General features: G+C 39.7%; 1 protein-coding gene across 1 annotated transcript; it reads left to right on the top strand.

Moving 5' to 3' along the window:
• The first annotated feature begins 9,376 nt into the window (after positions 1 to 9,376).
• LOC125224659 lies at positions 9,377 to 14,378 on the top strand. Its single transcript, XM_048128086.1, has 4 exons — positions 9,377 to 10,319; positions 11,052 to 12,605; positions 13,350 to 13,594; positions 14,316 to 14,378. The coding sequence occupies exons 1-4, from the start codon at positions 9,377 to 9,379 to the stop codon at positions 14,376 to 14,378; spliced, it is 2,805 nt and encodes a 934-aa protein (XP_047984043.1).
• Positions 14,379 to 16,351: the final 1,973 nt, after the last annotated feature.

Below are 16,351 nucleotides of genomic sequence, written 5' to 3'. Positions count from 1 at the left end.
TGTGCTTTTACGGTCGCCGAAGAACGAGAAGATTTGCTTTTGCTTTGCGCCGTGTGAACGCTAGGTGCCCTGTCGCCTTGCGGAACAGAGCTGTGAGGCTGTGGAGGTGCTAAAACGGCGTCGGGATTAGCCGACATTATTTTACTTTTGCTACGGGTGATCATACGATGAGAACTACGTGAATATATGAATGTAAACAATGAAACAAAATGAAATGTAAACACGTAAACGGAACTGTCAGAAACTAAATAGGCACTGAATAAATGGGGCGAATGACCAAACACAATCAATGACAATTTATAACTAAACAAAAAACATATATGCCAAATTGACAGGAAAAATCTATACTACATATTTCAATTCTGCAAAGAGTTTGGAACAAGGTGAAAAGATCAGACTTCAGTTTAATGAAGAGCTGATTTGAATTAGAATTTTCTTCATAACTCTTCACTACAAACACAAAGTCAAATTGGAGTTGGAACTTTAAATTAATCCTAGCCTTTTATGTTTCGTAGTACTTATTTCATTTTAAAATATTGGATTAGGAGACCCAAGTTTTTTTAGGTTAATAAATTCGTTGAAGATACTTAATTAAATAGTCTGAGATTTTTCTGAATAGCCGAAATCTGACTCGATGTTTGAATAGGATGCATAATTATACTTGGTCTTATAGGTTTTGTTTAGATACTTGTGGTTGAAGGCGCTGTACTATTGTACAACTGTACTATTGTTTGTTTAGCGCCTTGGTTCTAAAATCACTTTCAAATTACAGCCCAAAGCCAGAATTTAATATCAATTTCCATATAAAATAAATAAGGCATGTCCAATTATCTGCATTCATATTTAATGTAAAATGTTTGGAAGTTTTTTTCTTTGCACTATAATTATACGAATTTATTTCTGATAAACATGATTGGCCGGCTGTTAAAAATAGTAATAAAATCGGCATTTGTACTTTATAATCATATAAAACAAGAAAGTGGATAAAAAATAAATAAGACAGGTGGATATATAAAGTGTGTGTCGCTCAAACATAAATCTACACATTTGACCCCATTAGAAACAGCTAAAGTATTTTTTGAAAACGTGAAATAACGCAAATAATGACCTTTTCGAGAATTACCAAATCACAAATTCCACTCGTATTTTCCAGCCCAAAAATATCACACATTTGATGAAATCTCTTTTACGATTGACTTCATTCCTTTCAGCAAAAAGCTATGGTAAAGTGCTCGTGAATTTCATAAAGATTGTATCGGCCATGTCCTTAGACTGTAAGGTCTGGATTCCAATGTGGCTAGCCCTGAATAGCAGCAAAGGCCGGGCCCACATAATGAAAGCCTCCGGGCGAAGAATGGCTTATACAATTGATTACATACAGGGAGATGTATTTATATTTAAGGAGCGTGCGCCTCGAACTAATTATGCTAATATTTGTGTTCCGCTGACGATATAAATGCGGTTAGGTAACCTGTTTAGGGAATCGCCTCTGAGACTCCAGCAAGCACCCTAACCGAACTAGCAGCCGACTTGAATACTGATAAGACGCTCCCCCACTCAAATATTCAATGAAGAGATAGCCTTTTTGGGTAGCTTTATTAACAACACCATTAATCTATACTTCATAAATAATTATGGTAAGGAGATAACTACGAGATTTAAATTGATTTAGGGGTTAAGTAGACGTTATCAGCCTACATTAAGTATAATGTAGGTACTGATGGATGATCTCTTCAAAAAGAGGTTAAACGCAGATGGCGCTGTATTAGGTTTAGCTTGTTTATAACGTTAACAAATTACTGGTAGAGGGAAGATATACCTTACAATCTGTCCGTAAAAACCTTTTTGCAGTGCCCTCTGTCCTCTTAAAACTAGTAAAATATTGTACTGGTTGTTATTATCACTATTTCATTAGTCTTACGAGTAGGTAACATATACAGTCAGCTGCAGAGAAAAGTAGACCCCCTTGCATACAAACTTGTATGGCAGTCATATCAATTCGTAAAAGTATTTAAAGTAATATTTTATTTATTTGAAGTCTTTCCCCCTTATTCATAAACTACTCTAAAGTTATCAAGCCGATAAAGTTCCTTTGTCCTTTTCTATCACACCAATTCGTCGGAAAGGGACAAACGAACTTTATTGGCTTGATAACTTTAGAGTACGTCTATGAATAAGGGGGTTAGGCTGTTAGGCTACTTAGGCTATTTATAATTATGAATATAAAAGTAAAATACAAAACCACTTACAAAACAAACATAAAAAAATATATTATAAAAAACCTAACCTGCTGAGGCAGCAGAGAGAAGAACCGTTGGACTATCCGCGCTGTGTCCAAGATCACCGCCTGCATCTGACCCTTGATCTAGCCAAAGTAATCTTATTATTAAGGTGTAGCCACATCGCACCTGTCCTTATGATAATTAGAATAAACCCTTGAAAAAATTAAGGTGATAGAAAATTGCCATAACAGCAGTTTCATCCTTTATATCACGTTTCCGTAACTTTTTGCTTCCGAAACACTAATTACTTAACTTTTTGTTGGCTTACAGCCTCCAAATCCCATTACGCAAGTTCGTCGCCATTATAATAATGATAATAGCGTGACTCGGTAATTAATGTTTAACTCACATAATACGTTATAACGTGTCAAGAGGCAACGATATAATTATATTCAGATACCTATGTATAATTGTATATTGATATAGGTAAGTACAATGTATACTTGTCATGATTACCTCTTTTATGACAAGCTCGAACTCCTGAGTGGCTATCAAAAGTTCTTAAGTCGTTACCTACTCGAAATCGTATCTCTTCTTCTTCTTCCTCATTCCCACAATGCTGAGGATCGCGACCACAAGTAGCGTGTCTCCATTGAACGCGGTCGAAATCGTATTAAGACCCCTTACTCCTTAGAGCGCTCATCAATTTCACGAAACGGCCATCGATAGATGGCGTTGGCGCTCGGTACGCGAGCACCGGCAACTCAACGCGCGTTTCAACGCAGACACGAATAATCTTGATAGTTTTGAATTAAATTGCTAATAACATAATTTTCAATTTTATATGGGGACTCTTTATTTAATTTCATATTCATGGTATGGTAGTAGTAAATAAGGTATATGAATGTAGTAAAAGTATAGTATTAGTCTACATGTACATATATAAATTCAGGTTTCCTAATTGATTGATTCAACAACCAACACCGCTGAGCCGAAACTACGAAAGCTAGAAAGTCGAAATTTGTATAGATTGCATTAACAAAATTTCGAAGAGATAAGAATCGATTATGAAAATTTACACCCCTAGTAGAGGGAAAAAGGGGGTGAAAGTTTGTAGCGGGATCAATTTGTTTTTTTTTTTTTATTAGGAAAATTTTAGTTAGATTTCTGTTTTTTAGGGTTCCGTAGTCAACTAGGAACTCTTATAGTTTCGCCATGTCTGTCTGTCCATCCGTCCGTCCGTCTGTCCGTCCGTCCGTCCGTCCGCGGATAATCTCAGTAACCGTAAGCACTAGAAAGCTGAAATTTAGTAACAATATGTATATCAATCACGTCAACAAAGTGCAAAAATGGAAAAAAATGTTTTATTAGTGTAAAGTGTAAAGTGGGGGCTGATTTTTTTTTTTCATTCCAACCCCAACGTGTGATATATTTTTGGATAGGTATTTAAAAATGAATAAGGGTTTACTAAGATCGTTTTTAGGGTTCCGTAGTCAACTAGGAACCCTTATAGTTTCGCCATGTCTGTCTGTCCGTCCGTCCGTCCGTCCGTCCGTCCGTCCGTCCGTCCGTCCGTCCGTCCGTCCGTCCGTCCGCGGATAATCTCAGTAACCGTAAGCACTAGAAAGCTGAAATTTGGTACCAATATGTATATCAATCACGCCAACAAAGTGCAAAAATAAAAAATGGAAAAAAATGTTTTATTAGGGTACCCCCCCTACATGTAAAGTGGGAGCGGATATTTTTTTTCATTCCAACCCCAACGTGTGATATATTGTTGGATAGGTATTTAAAAATGAAGAAGGGTTTACTAAGATCGTTTTTTGATAATATTAATATTTTCGGAAATAATCGCGTCTAAAGGAAAAAAAAGTGCGTCCCCCCCCCTCTAACTTTTGAACCCTATGTTCAAAAAATATGAAAAAATTCACAATAGTAGATTTTTATAAAAACTTACTAGAAAAATTGTTTTGAACTTGATAGGTTCAGTAGTTTTTGAGAAAAATACGGAAAACTACGGAACCCTACACTGAGCGTGGCCCGACACGCTCTTGGCCGGTTTTTTTGATTATATTAATATTTTCGGAAATTATCACAGTTATAGTGACTTTCATATTTTTATAAGAACAGCATGCACTTACGTCCAGAACAGTGACATTTGGTGCATTGGAACTGCTCATGATGTGTTACTTTTTAACCGTCGCCTCAAATCTGAGAGATTTGAGGTGAGGTTCTCAATTCGTCTGTATGTTTATTTTTTATTTTTTATTTTTTTATGTTTGTTCCTCGATATCTCCGTTGTTACTGGACCGATTAAAAAAAAATTATTGAATGTATATGAATACAGATTGGTCCCATTTTTCTCAGAACCCAGTTCTGATGATGGGATCCTGGAGTAATCGAGGGAACTCCTCGAATCTGAAAGGCATACGTATGGTGATTTTTGCGTTTTTAAAGGAACAGCATGCATTTAGGTACGGAACAGTGACATTTGGTGCAGTGGAACTGCTGATGATGGCCAGAACGGAACTTCTCAAATCTGAACGGCACGCTTATAGTGACTTTGGTATTTTTATAAGAACAGCATGCACTTTCGTCCAGAACAGTGACATTTGGTGCAGTGGAACTGCTGATGATGGTCAGATCAGAACCGATCTTCTCAAATCTGAACGGAACACTTATAGTGACTTTGGTATTCTTATAAGAACATCATGCACTTACGTCCAGTCCAGAACAGTGATATTTGGTGCAGTGGAACTGCTGATGATGGTCAGAACACTCAGAACCAAACTCTTCAAATCTGAACGGCACGCTTATAGTGACTTTGGTATTTTTATAAGAACAGCATGCACTTACGTCCGGAACAGTGACATTTGGTGCAGTGGAACTGCTGATGATGGTCAGAACCGAACTCCTCAAATCTGAACGGCACACTCATAGTGACTTTGGTATTTTTGTAAGAAAAGCATGCATTTAAGTTCAGAACAGTGACATTTATTTAGTTATGTTTGTTAAGCATAATTATTGAGTTTTCAAGTCAAAGTTTGTCAAGCTTCGATTTCTTATAATCGGATTCATGAGGAATTGAGAAACTCCTCAAACTTTAGCGTTATACGTATATTGATTTGTGTTGCCATCAAATAATTAAAGCATTAAAAGCAGTTTTAAAAAATACCTACACATTTCTACATAATCCAACATTCGCAAGTAGCTTTCACCACAACCCGAAAGGCGGCGGTTTTTTTTTTTTTAAAAATATTAAACGTTTTTTTATGGGATAGGAGGCAAACGAGCAGATAGGCTGCCTGATGGTAAGCGATCACTGCCGCCCATGGACACCAGAAGCACCAGAAGTGTTGGAGGTGCGTTGCCGGCCTTTAAGATGGATGTACGCTCTTTTCTTGAAGGTTTGATGGTCGCATTGGTCCGGAAATACCGCTGGCGACAATTCATTCCACAGTTTAACTGTGCATGACGTGACCAAATTTGCAAAACGTTGCGTCTTAGAAACATTTTAAAGGGTGAAAATCAAAATATGTACATACATGTTCGTTCTAAAAGTAGCTGATCAAGCATCGTCGGTTTGGAAAGCCTGCGGTAAAATTTTTGCTCATTACTATACATATTCGATTTAAAGGGTTTTGAGATTTAGGAAATAAAACAACGCTTCATTAGATTTAATTTAATAGCATTATGTAATTATAATCTCAATGTAAGTGCAAGCAGTCTTATTTACAATAAACTTAAAAGCGGAAACAAATATATGCAGAAAGAAAAAAAGAAGCTGTCAATACTGAATCCCCTAGGGTGGCTATGTATGAATAGCACAGAAAAGTATTAAAATAAAATAAAAACCGGCCAAAAGCGTGTCGGGCCACGCTCAGTGTAGGGTTCCGTAGTTTTCCGTATTTTTCTCAAAAACTAACCTATAAAGTTCAAAACAAATTTTCAAAGAAAGTCTTTGTAAAGTTCTACTTTTGTGATTTTTTTCATATTTTTAAACATATGGTTCAAAAGTTATAGCGATTATTTCCGAAAATATGAAAATTATCAAAAATCGATCTTAGTAAAACCTAATTCATTTTTAAATACCTGTCTAACAATATATCACACGTTGGGGTTGAAATGAAAAAAAATATCTGCCCCCTCTTTACATGTAGGGGTACCCTAATAAAACATTTATTATTATTAACGACCTTCCACATATTTATAATGAGCCTAAACATGATGGGGTTATGATGAGGAGAATAGCAGTTCTGTTGACCACCTCCTGACTCCATCATGAGAACTTGGACCTCGTCTAGTTCGATGGTGCTCGTCAGCCCAAATCTAATGAGCCCGAACATGATGGGATTATGATGAGGAGAATAGCAGTTCTGTTGGCCACCTCCTGACTCCATCATGAGACCCTGGACCTAATCTAGTTCGATGGTGCTCGTCAGCCCAAATCTAATGAGCCCAAACATGATGGGGTTATGATGAGGAGAATAGCAGTTCTGTTGACCACCTCCTGACTCCATCATGAGACCTTGGACCTCATCTAGTTCGATGGTGCTCGTCAGCCCAAATCTAATGAGCCCGAACATGATGGGGTTATGATGAGGAGAATAGCAGTTCTGTTGGCCACCTCCTGACCCCGTCATAAGACCTTGGACCTCATCTAGTTCGGTGGTGCTCGTCAGCCCAAATCTAATGAGCCCAAACATGATGGGGTTATGATGAGGAGAATAGCAGTTCTGTTAACCACCTCCTGACTCCATCATGAGACCCTGGACCTCATCTAGTTCGATGGTGCTCGTCAGCCCAAATCTAATGAGCCCAAACATGATGGGGTTATGATGAGGAGAATAGCAGTTCTGTTGATCACCTCCTGACTCCATCATGAGACCTTGGACCTCATCTAGTTCGATGGTGCTCGTCAGCCCAAATCTAATGAGCCCGAACATGATGGGGTTATGATGAGGAGAATAGCAGTTCTGTTGGCCACCTCCTGACCCCGTCATAAGACCTTGGACCTCATCTAGTTCGGTGGTGCTCGTCAGCCCAAATCTAATGAGCCCAAACATGACTTCTCGGAACTATCGAGCTGCTTACGAAAGCTAGGTGCGCCGGATGATCAAACGCAGGTCCGTTGTCTTCGAGCGCTCGGCGCAGACTGAGCGGGCTCGCGTTAGCAGTGTCTTTTATTCGAATTTTAGGTGTTTTAAAAACATATCTATCGACAGAAAGGTATGTCTTATATGTATGATTTTTTTCTTATATGTCAATAAGAAGTTCTAGTTTAGGATAATATTATTTAAGAGTTACAAAAAATGCAGGAATCGCAGGAAAAATACATAATGTAAACCTCTTTTTATCGAAAAAATGGGGAGGATACGGAAGGTTATTTATCCACCATTTCAAGTAAATCTTAAAATGTCAAAGTATTAGCTAACTCGTACAGGATACAACAAATAGGATTGTGATCATTTATTACCCCAAATAACATTTTTAACAGCACAATCACGATTCTAAACGAGCTATCCCACTATGAAAATTGAAAACGTCTTCCGAAAAAACTGATTTTTCGGAAGTATAAAAAGACATATTTTAAAGTAGTACCAATTGACTTTCTAGCTTAAGATATGTACTTTTAGGAACATTATCATTTTTTTAATAATCATTTATAGTTTCTTTATAATTTTGAATGAAAAAGGTTCTATTTTGCAAAAAACGCTCGTCTTTAGGAATAAGGCCTCTTAAGTAACACGGAAAATTACATTTTGTATGGAAAATGTGAACAATGACCCTAATTGGACGTACTAGAAACAAAAATTATCCCAGTAGGTACACACATTTTTTGTCACGTTTATGATATCAAGTACAGGGCAATCATGGTCGCGCGATAAATGATAAAACATCGGGCCGTCCCTATTGCACTTACAAATAGTGCGATAAGGACGGCCTGATGTTTTATCATTTATCGCGCGACCGTAATTGCCTGCTGAACGCTTTTTAAAGTCACAGTAAATACACTGAATATACTGACCTACAATCGTACTCCAGACTTTTTACATAAACCACTGTAAAGACAATTTTAAATGATCGGTCTGAAAGCAATCATTTTAAGTGGCTCAGTGAAACCCAAAAGTATTTATCGCTGTGTTTTTTTGGAGAATTGTAGTAATTCAGAGAACTTGATAATATTATTTTGCACTGCGTAAAAAAGGCCCGACTAGAAAAGGCCCGTGATAGATCATTTGACGTGGTTTATTCGTACTCTTTTTACGCGTAAGTATGTTTTTACAAATTCATAGAAAAAGTTCTTAAGAGATAAGATGTGTTACTAAAGGAACTAAAATATTTTCTGTTTGCTGTTTCATACGAAGTTCACTAGATGGATAGCGTCATTAGGGAGCTCTCGTGAGAACTATTACTTCTCACTACGTGCTTTAGTAACCTACCTGGTTCCGTGAAGCACATTCTTCGTGAATTCCTTGGGGACCGCATTGCAGCGTTTGAATTATTTATCAATTTCCTATTTGTAACTTTCAAAACAATATGTTACGGAATTCTTAGAAGTCACAACAAACAAATAAATATTTCAGTATTTACAGCGACCCGTCCCGGTTTTACATGGGTACAACCCAGCATAAACATTGGTACAATATGTTCGTTTTAAAAGAATATATATATATATATATTTATTTATTTATATATATTATAAATTTGTATATATAGTATAAGTCTTAATTATAATTATTTTATTTGTGTTACTTAATAAACTATTATAGCGCACCAATCAAATACCGCGCCTCGCCCTAATCCTGCTCGCGGATTGGACGAGCCTATGACCATACGTTCGCGCCGCTCGCGCGCAGTCCGGCAACCGGCGCGTTACGAGTAACATTGTTTATGTGCGTAATTACTAAGATTGTGCAACAAACCTGTCATTTAGCTTACTGTATTGCTTTATGAGTGTAACGATAATATTAACGTGCCTGGAAACAATAAACTGTGAATTCATCTATGCATTTTCACTTATAGCCTCAAACCGAACCCCAAAATCGAGCTAGCCGGCGCTACAAAATGGCTGCCCAAGTGTGAGGCTATTAAGTGTATAGTGAAAATTTTGTGCTGTGATTCGTAAAAATAAACATTAAAAGTGTTTTAACATGCCGCCAAAATCAAAGAGACACCAACGTGTGTCGACGCCGACGCCGACGCGCGAGGACGCCGAGATCGCTCGCGAAGGTTCGTTCACGAGGGATGACGTCACGACGCTAGTGGAGTCGTTACAACGGTCGCAGACCAACGCCTTCAGGGAACTGCTGGAGAGTGTCATCACGACCACTAGAAACCCGTCATCATCTGCCTCGACACCGTTTCCTGCAGAAGGAGGAAATTTCTCGCGCTGCAAAGCCCGATTCGCTGGAGATCCTGAAGAGTCCATCGAAGGTTTTATCGACGCCATTGAAGCATACAAGGATTGTGCAAACGTTTCGGATGATAACGCCATCCGAGGCTTATCAATGCTGTTGACACATGCAGCCGCAGATTGGTGGCAAGGAATTAAAGTAGAAACTAAGTCATGGGCCGACGTTTTGGACAGTTTGCGCTATACCTACGGAGACAATCGAGCTCCGCCGCGCATATACCGCGACTTATATGCAACACCTCAAGGCGACGAAAACACGCATATTTATGTAGCAAAGTGCCGTGTACTATTTGCAAAATTGCCGCGCAACGAGTTAACTGAGAAAATCCAGTTAGACATGGTATACGGACTTCTACACAAGCGTATCCGCAAGCGTATCAAAAGAGAAGAGTGCGCAACATTCAAAATTCTCTTACAAAAGGCGCGCGCTGTAGAAGAATCATTGAACGAGAACGTGAGCAACGCCTCGCCATCGCCAAGTCGTCTCGTCAACACATCAAAGACACAGCCGCCGCGCGCCGCTGCCACAGCGAGCGCGAGCGCCGCGCCTCCGCTCCGCGAGCCCCGCGCTCCCCGCGAGCCCCGCGCGCCTCCGCCGCGGCGTTTCGATGATAACAGTGATAACAACAGTGCCGCGTCCGCCGCGAAATCTAAGTCGTATAATAAGAAGTGCGGGTATTGTAAACGTTTCGGTCACGTAAAAGAAGAATGTCGCAAGTTAATTAAAGACTCTAGTACGTCTAGTGATAATAATAATAATAAGGCATCAGATGTTAATGTTTTGCGTTGTTATGGATGTGGTCAAATAGGCGTTATACGCGCAAATTGCGAAAAATGTAATGCCTCATTCTGTACTGTCAATTGCAACATGGATTCGTCCAATCCAGGGTGTAAGGGCACTGGTAAGCAGACTAAGAAGCTTTCCCCGGTGAGTAGTTCTCTTATCACTATACCTAAAGTTCAAAATGATAAACTTGACGAGACCTGTTTGTCTCTTACTGATTTTCAAAATGCACTTCCTGCAAATTTCTTTGGTGACGGTTTAGTAGCAAGGTTGGTGACGCCCCGCGCTCCCTCCAGCTCTCGGGATGACCCCGGGCCCGTAGTCATTCAACAGCCGTGCACACTATTTGCAAAGTCCCTTATTGATAACAGTGATAAACAAGTTAATGATTCCCATAGTAAGGATCTGTCATTTTGTCCCGTGTCCAATACTAGTAATATTCCTGTAAGGTCAGAGCAGGTCATTGACGTTAAATCTAGGTTGCCTACAGCTGTTTTAGGATCAGCTGATAACAGAAATACAAATGGTCACAATATAAGTAGCAACAGTATGTCATCTGTGGATCACAATATAAATATGTCTGCCACATCCTGTGAGAAGATTATATTTTCAGCTGTGGATTTTTCAGCACCATCCCAGAAGGTTGAGTGCTCCAAGGAGTCTGCACCTGGAGCCCTAAAGGACCAGAATGCTTCCGAGGACCCGGTGTTGGATTTATTTGACTCCTATGAGGATTATGTAAACAGACATCAGCGGCCACTTTTAGGAATTGAAATCCTGAATATGAGAGGTACTGCATTAGTGGATACAGCTGCAAAGAGAAGCATGGCAAGTCAGAAGCTCTACTCACTGTTACTTGAGAAAGGTCAACAGTTCTGCGAGAAGCAAATGAGAGTTACACTAGCGGATGGTATACCTCAAATTAAAAATGTGTTCAAAATTACCTTGGATGTCAAAGTGAAGGATAGGATAATACCTCAAGAGTTCCTGATCTTACCTGAAGCCCAAGAAAATGATACTTTACTGGGAGTTGATTTTATAAAAGCATCTCGGCTCGACTTGGACTTTAACACCAATACTTGGTGCTTTCCAGGAGGGGATAAGTATCCCATACAGTATGAAAATGACATACCAGTACAATTGTCACTTGCTGCAAGCAATACACTTCATGCTGAAGAAGGATCAATGCTCAGCGAAGGTGAAAAGATGAAATTAGCCGAAGTGTTACAGAGGAATAGCGCAGTCTTCAGTCTAGGGGGAGCGCCCACTCCCATTGTGGAACATCACATTGACACAGGCGATCATGCACCTATATCTGTACCTCCTTACCGGCTCACACCTGCGAAGAAGGAAATTATGAAAGCAGAGATTGAGAAGATGCTCCGGGAAGGGATAATAGAAGAATGTGAATCTGCTTGGACTTCACCGGCTGTGCTTGTCCCTAAGAAGAATAATACTGTCAGATTCTGTGCTGATTACAGAAAACTGAATAGTATCACCAAGACAGATAACTATCCCTTACCTTTAATTGATGAACTGCTACAGTCGACCGGAAGACAGTGTTACATAAGTACCCTAGATCTGAGATCCGGATACTGGCAAGTAAGTGTGACGCCAGCTGATCGAGATAAGACAGCCGTGATCACACCATTTGGTACATACCGTTTTCTACGCATGCCATTTGGGCTAAAGAACTCTCCTGCGACATTCCAGCGGTTGATGGATAAGTTCAAATCCGGTGCCAGCCTGCAAAACACTACAGTTTTAGCTTACCTGGATGATCTCCTGGTTATTTCTGACAGCTTCGAGAAACACCTGCAAGACCTGCAACTTGTGTTCGAACGGCTGCATCAGTTTGGCTTAAGAGCAAACCGAGAAAAATGTGTTTTTGCTTGCAAAGAGGTCAAGTACCTTGGTCACCTCATCACGTCAGACGGTATAAAGCCAGACAATGGGAAAGTTGAAGCTATCTTAGCTATGAAAGAGCCAACTAATCTCAAACATCTCCGGACATTTCTTCAAACCTGTGCTTGGTTTAGAAAGTTTGTTCCAAATTTCTCAGCGGTAGCTCAACCGCTTACCAAGCTAACCAAGAAAAATGAACCATGGAAATGGCAAGATGAGCAACAACAGGCCTTTACAGAGCTCAAAACCAGACTTCAGAACTTCTGCTCCGATATTGGTGCAAGCGGATTACAGCAAACCCTTTATTCTGCGGACGGACGCAAGCAATTATGCTCTTGGAGCTTGTCTTATGCAAGGCGAAGGAAATGATGAGCGTCCCATTGAGTACGCCAGTCGACTGCTCACTGCTGCAGAAAGAAGATACAGTACAACCGAGAGGGAGTGCCTGGCTGTAATCTGGGCGGTAGAGAAGTACCGGCCCTATATAGATGGTCATTCAGTTTTAGTGAAGACAGATCACCAGCCGTTGAAATGGCTGTTGACTCACAAGTCACCAAGTGGTCGCCTTATCCGGTGGGCACTTAAACTGCAAGGTTTTGATATCAAGTATGAATATACACCTGGAAAGGCCAATGTCATAGCAGACACCTTGAGTCGACCCGTCTGCGATGAAAACTCCAAAGAAGATTGTGGAGTCTGCTCTGTTATTATAGATATTCCACAAATTAACCCGACGGAACTACGTACTGCTCAGCTCGAAGATCAAGAGGTCGCCAAGATTATTCAAGACCTGGAAGACTCTGATCTCATAAACTCAACCAGATGGCTAGAGAGAGGATATGTCATGGCCCAGGGGTCCTTTACTATTACAATCCCAACTCTGAGTCTGAGGAAGCGCAGCTGGTAGTACCTCACTCTATGAAGGAGGCCGTCTTAAAAGAGTACCACGACGCTCCAACAGCTGGTCATCAGGGCGTAGAAAGGACTCTCACACGCATTTGTCAAAAGTATTACTTCACAGGAATGCGAAAGTACATCACGGAATATCTAAAACAATGCGAAGAATGCCAACGTTATAAGATAAGTAACCAGAAGCCAATGGGACTATTACAGACCCCAGTGCTTAATCAAAGAGGAGAGGTGCTAGCTATAGACCTCTTTGGCCCTCTACCTGAAGGAGATGATGGAGAGAAATGGGTGCTGCTCATCGAGGACACGGCTACACGCTGGGTAGAGCTGATAGCCCTCAAGGACGCCACGGCAGAAGTCTGTGCTCCAGCCCTTATCGAGCAGTACTTTCTACGGTATGGTTTCCCAAGAAGAATCATCTCGGACAACGGAGTTCAATTTATATCAGCGGTAATGCAGCAGACAATGTTTTTACTGGGAATTAAGCAGAACTTAATTCCACTATATCACGCCGAGGCCAACCCTGCGGAACGGAAAAATAGAGACCTTAAAACACAACTCTCTATTTTAGTGAAGACTAATCATCGTACGTGGCCTAACTTCCTGCCAGCGATCAGGTTCTCAATGAATAGTGCCGTATGCGCCACGACGGGATGTAGTCCAGCTCAAATAATGTTCGCTCGTGAAATGAGAACACCATTTGACGCTCAACGTGATTTGAAGGCTATTCTGGCAAAGGAAAACTTTATTCCACAAATTACTCCATACCTAAACAGATTTCTCAATAACTGGGACGCTATTAAAGCAAGAGTAGAACGACAGCAGGATCAAAAGAAAACCGATGTAGACCAGCATCGTCGACCTGCACCTATATTTTCCGTCAATGACCTTGTGCTGGTTAGCACACATTTGCTTAGTAATGCTTCTAAAGGTTTGACCAAGAAATTTATGCCTAAACGGGATGGTCCCTATTTAATAAAAAGAATTGTCAGTCCAACTTCTTATATCATAGCTGACAGGCAAACTAATACTGACCTAGGGAAGTTCCATAGTAGCGATCTCACCTTATACACGCCAGGTCAAGATATTCAATCGGTGCCTGTTCAGCCACGGCGACTACGTGGTCGCCCTCGTAATCTAGCGCCCAATAGAGCTACCAAGTCCCCAACGGGTCGTACTGGGAACTTGGAGGGGGAGTGTATAGCGCACCAATCAAATACCGCGCCTCGCCCTAATCCTGCTCGCGGATTGGACGAGCCTATGACCATACGTTCGCGCCGCTCGCGCGCAGTCCGGCAACCGGCGCGTTACGAGTAACATTGTTTATGTGCGTAATTACTAAGATTGTGCAACAAACCTGTCATTTAGCTTACTGTATTGCTTTATGAGTGTAACGATAATATTAACGTGCCTGGAAACAATAAACTGTGAATTCATCTATGCATTTTCACTTATAGCCTCAAACCGAACCCCAAAATCGAGCTAGCCGGCGCTACACTATCAATTTTAAAAGATAGATACATAGAATCAAAGACTTTTAAGTATAGACTATAAAAGAGACACAATTCATAAATATTATAGTGTCGTTATATCTCAAACGGTTTGGGCAGTGTTTTCAGTTAAAGTGCAGCGTGTTAGCAAATATCGTCAACTTTTAACTAAAACTAATGGAAGAAGGCCTGTAGCTATTAACTTTGAGGAACTATCATCAAAAAGATTAAACTAGACCAAAACTATAATATTAAACTATAGATACATAATTATTTATAAATGTTTATGTTATGTTTTCTAGATGCGATAATGTTTGTGCGGCTCCGCTTAGTTTTGCGTTAGTGGAGCCCTCCTGGCTCATTCGTCATCGAGACAGACTATCAATCACGAGCAATTAATATGATTCTGACACGTTGTGTTTAGGCTGTATAGTAGTGGCTGCTTTTATTCGTTTAGATAGCTTAAATAAATATTTAAAATTATATGTATTTAATAAGCTTTTAAGTTTAGTCTTAGATTCTTATATAATTGTGTAAATATGTTCTTATGTATTTGAGAACCACGTGTGATTTCTGATTTGTAAGTTAGATGCATTAGGGAAATTTCGAATGTCGCATAAAAAATCACCATTATTTCCATCATATCAAGATTCCCCTTTCGAGATTACCCGAGCATTTCTGGGATTCGAAATTACCCTAATGCACCTTATAGCCAATTAAGTAATTTTTACCTACCTTATAATTAGAGATGCAATTAATAGTTGTTTGGCCGGATACCGGATACCGCACAATCGTCGGCCAAATATTCGGTATCCGGCCGCCGAATATTCGGACAGCAGAATTTTACCTACAATTTAAGCAGGGAGCGGGCGCGTCGTGTATGTTTTGACTTGTTTCGTAATGAACTTCGCGCGGAGTCCGTTTTTGTTTAAATGTTCATTTTTTTAATAATAAAGGGCTATGATTATATGTATAAATACCGTAACTGTTTTTTTTTACATTTAATTTTTTACCCCAAAATCATTCAATCAAAAATAGCACATCCGGTATCCGGCCGGATAGTACGTCACTATCCGGTATCCGAATGAATGTTAAAATAAAGGCCGGATACCGAATAGTAACCGAATATTCGGTGCATCTCTACTTATAATTAAGCGCTTCTTAAAAATGCGAATCATAATTTTTTTCTTATTTCAAGAATCTTAAAATTGTTCTTCTTTTATGATTCCGTAAAATTTTAAATCAAGTTATAATTTAAATATCGTTCAGTTTCAGTAGCTAAAAATAAGTTTAGTCATAACAAAAGTCCATAATTTCACTCAGTGAACTACACTCACTAGCCAAATAATTGTTTTATGAAATATTCTCCATTAAAAATCTTCCTCTGCACAAACAAATCACATTATTAATCGATTTTATGGACAACCAATAAGTCTGTTCTATCCACTGAGCTCAAGTACTTAGTCAGCGAAAATAGGAAAACACGTATCGAATAGTAAGCCGTTCTCCATTTGTACAGGTTGGTTTAGCTCAGCTCTAAAAATTCTTCTATTTTGCGAAATTCGACTCTGGCTCAATACCTACCTACTCGTATTCTACTAATGAGACTGGTAATAGAAAACTT

Source organism: Leguminivora glycinivorella, chromosome 3 (genome assembly GCF_023078275.1).
Source record: "Leguminivora glycinivorella isolate SPB_JAAS2020 chromosome 3, LegGlyc_1.1, whole genome shotgun sequence".
In the NCBI taxonomy this organism is placed as follows: Eukaryota; Metazoa; Arthropoda; class Insecta; order Lepidoptera; family Tortricidae; genus Leguminivora; species Leguminivora glycinivorella.
The sequence above is the reverse complement of the archived record's forward strand: the minus strand, read 5'-3'. Positions and strand labels throughout refer to the sequence as shown.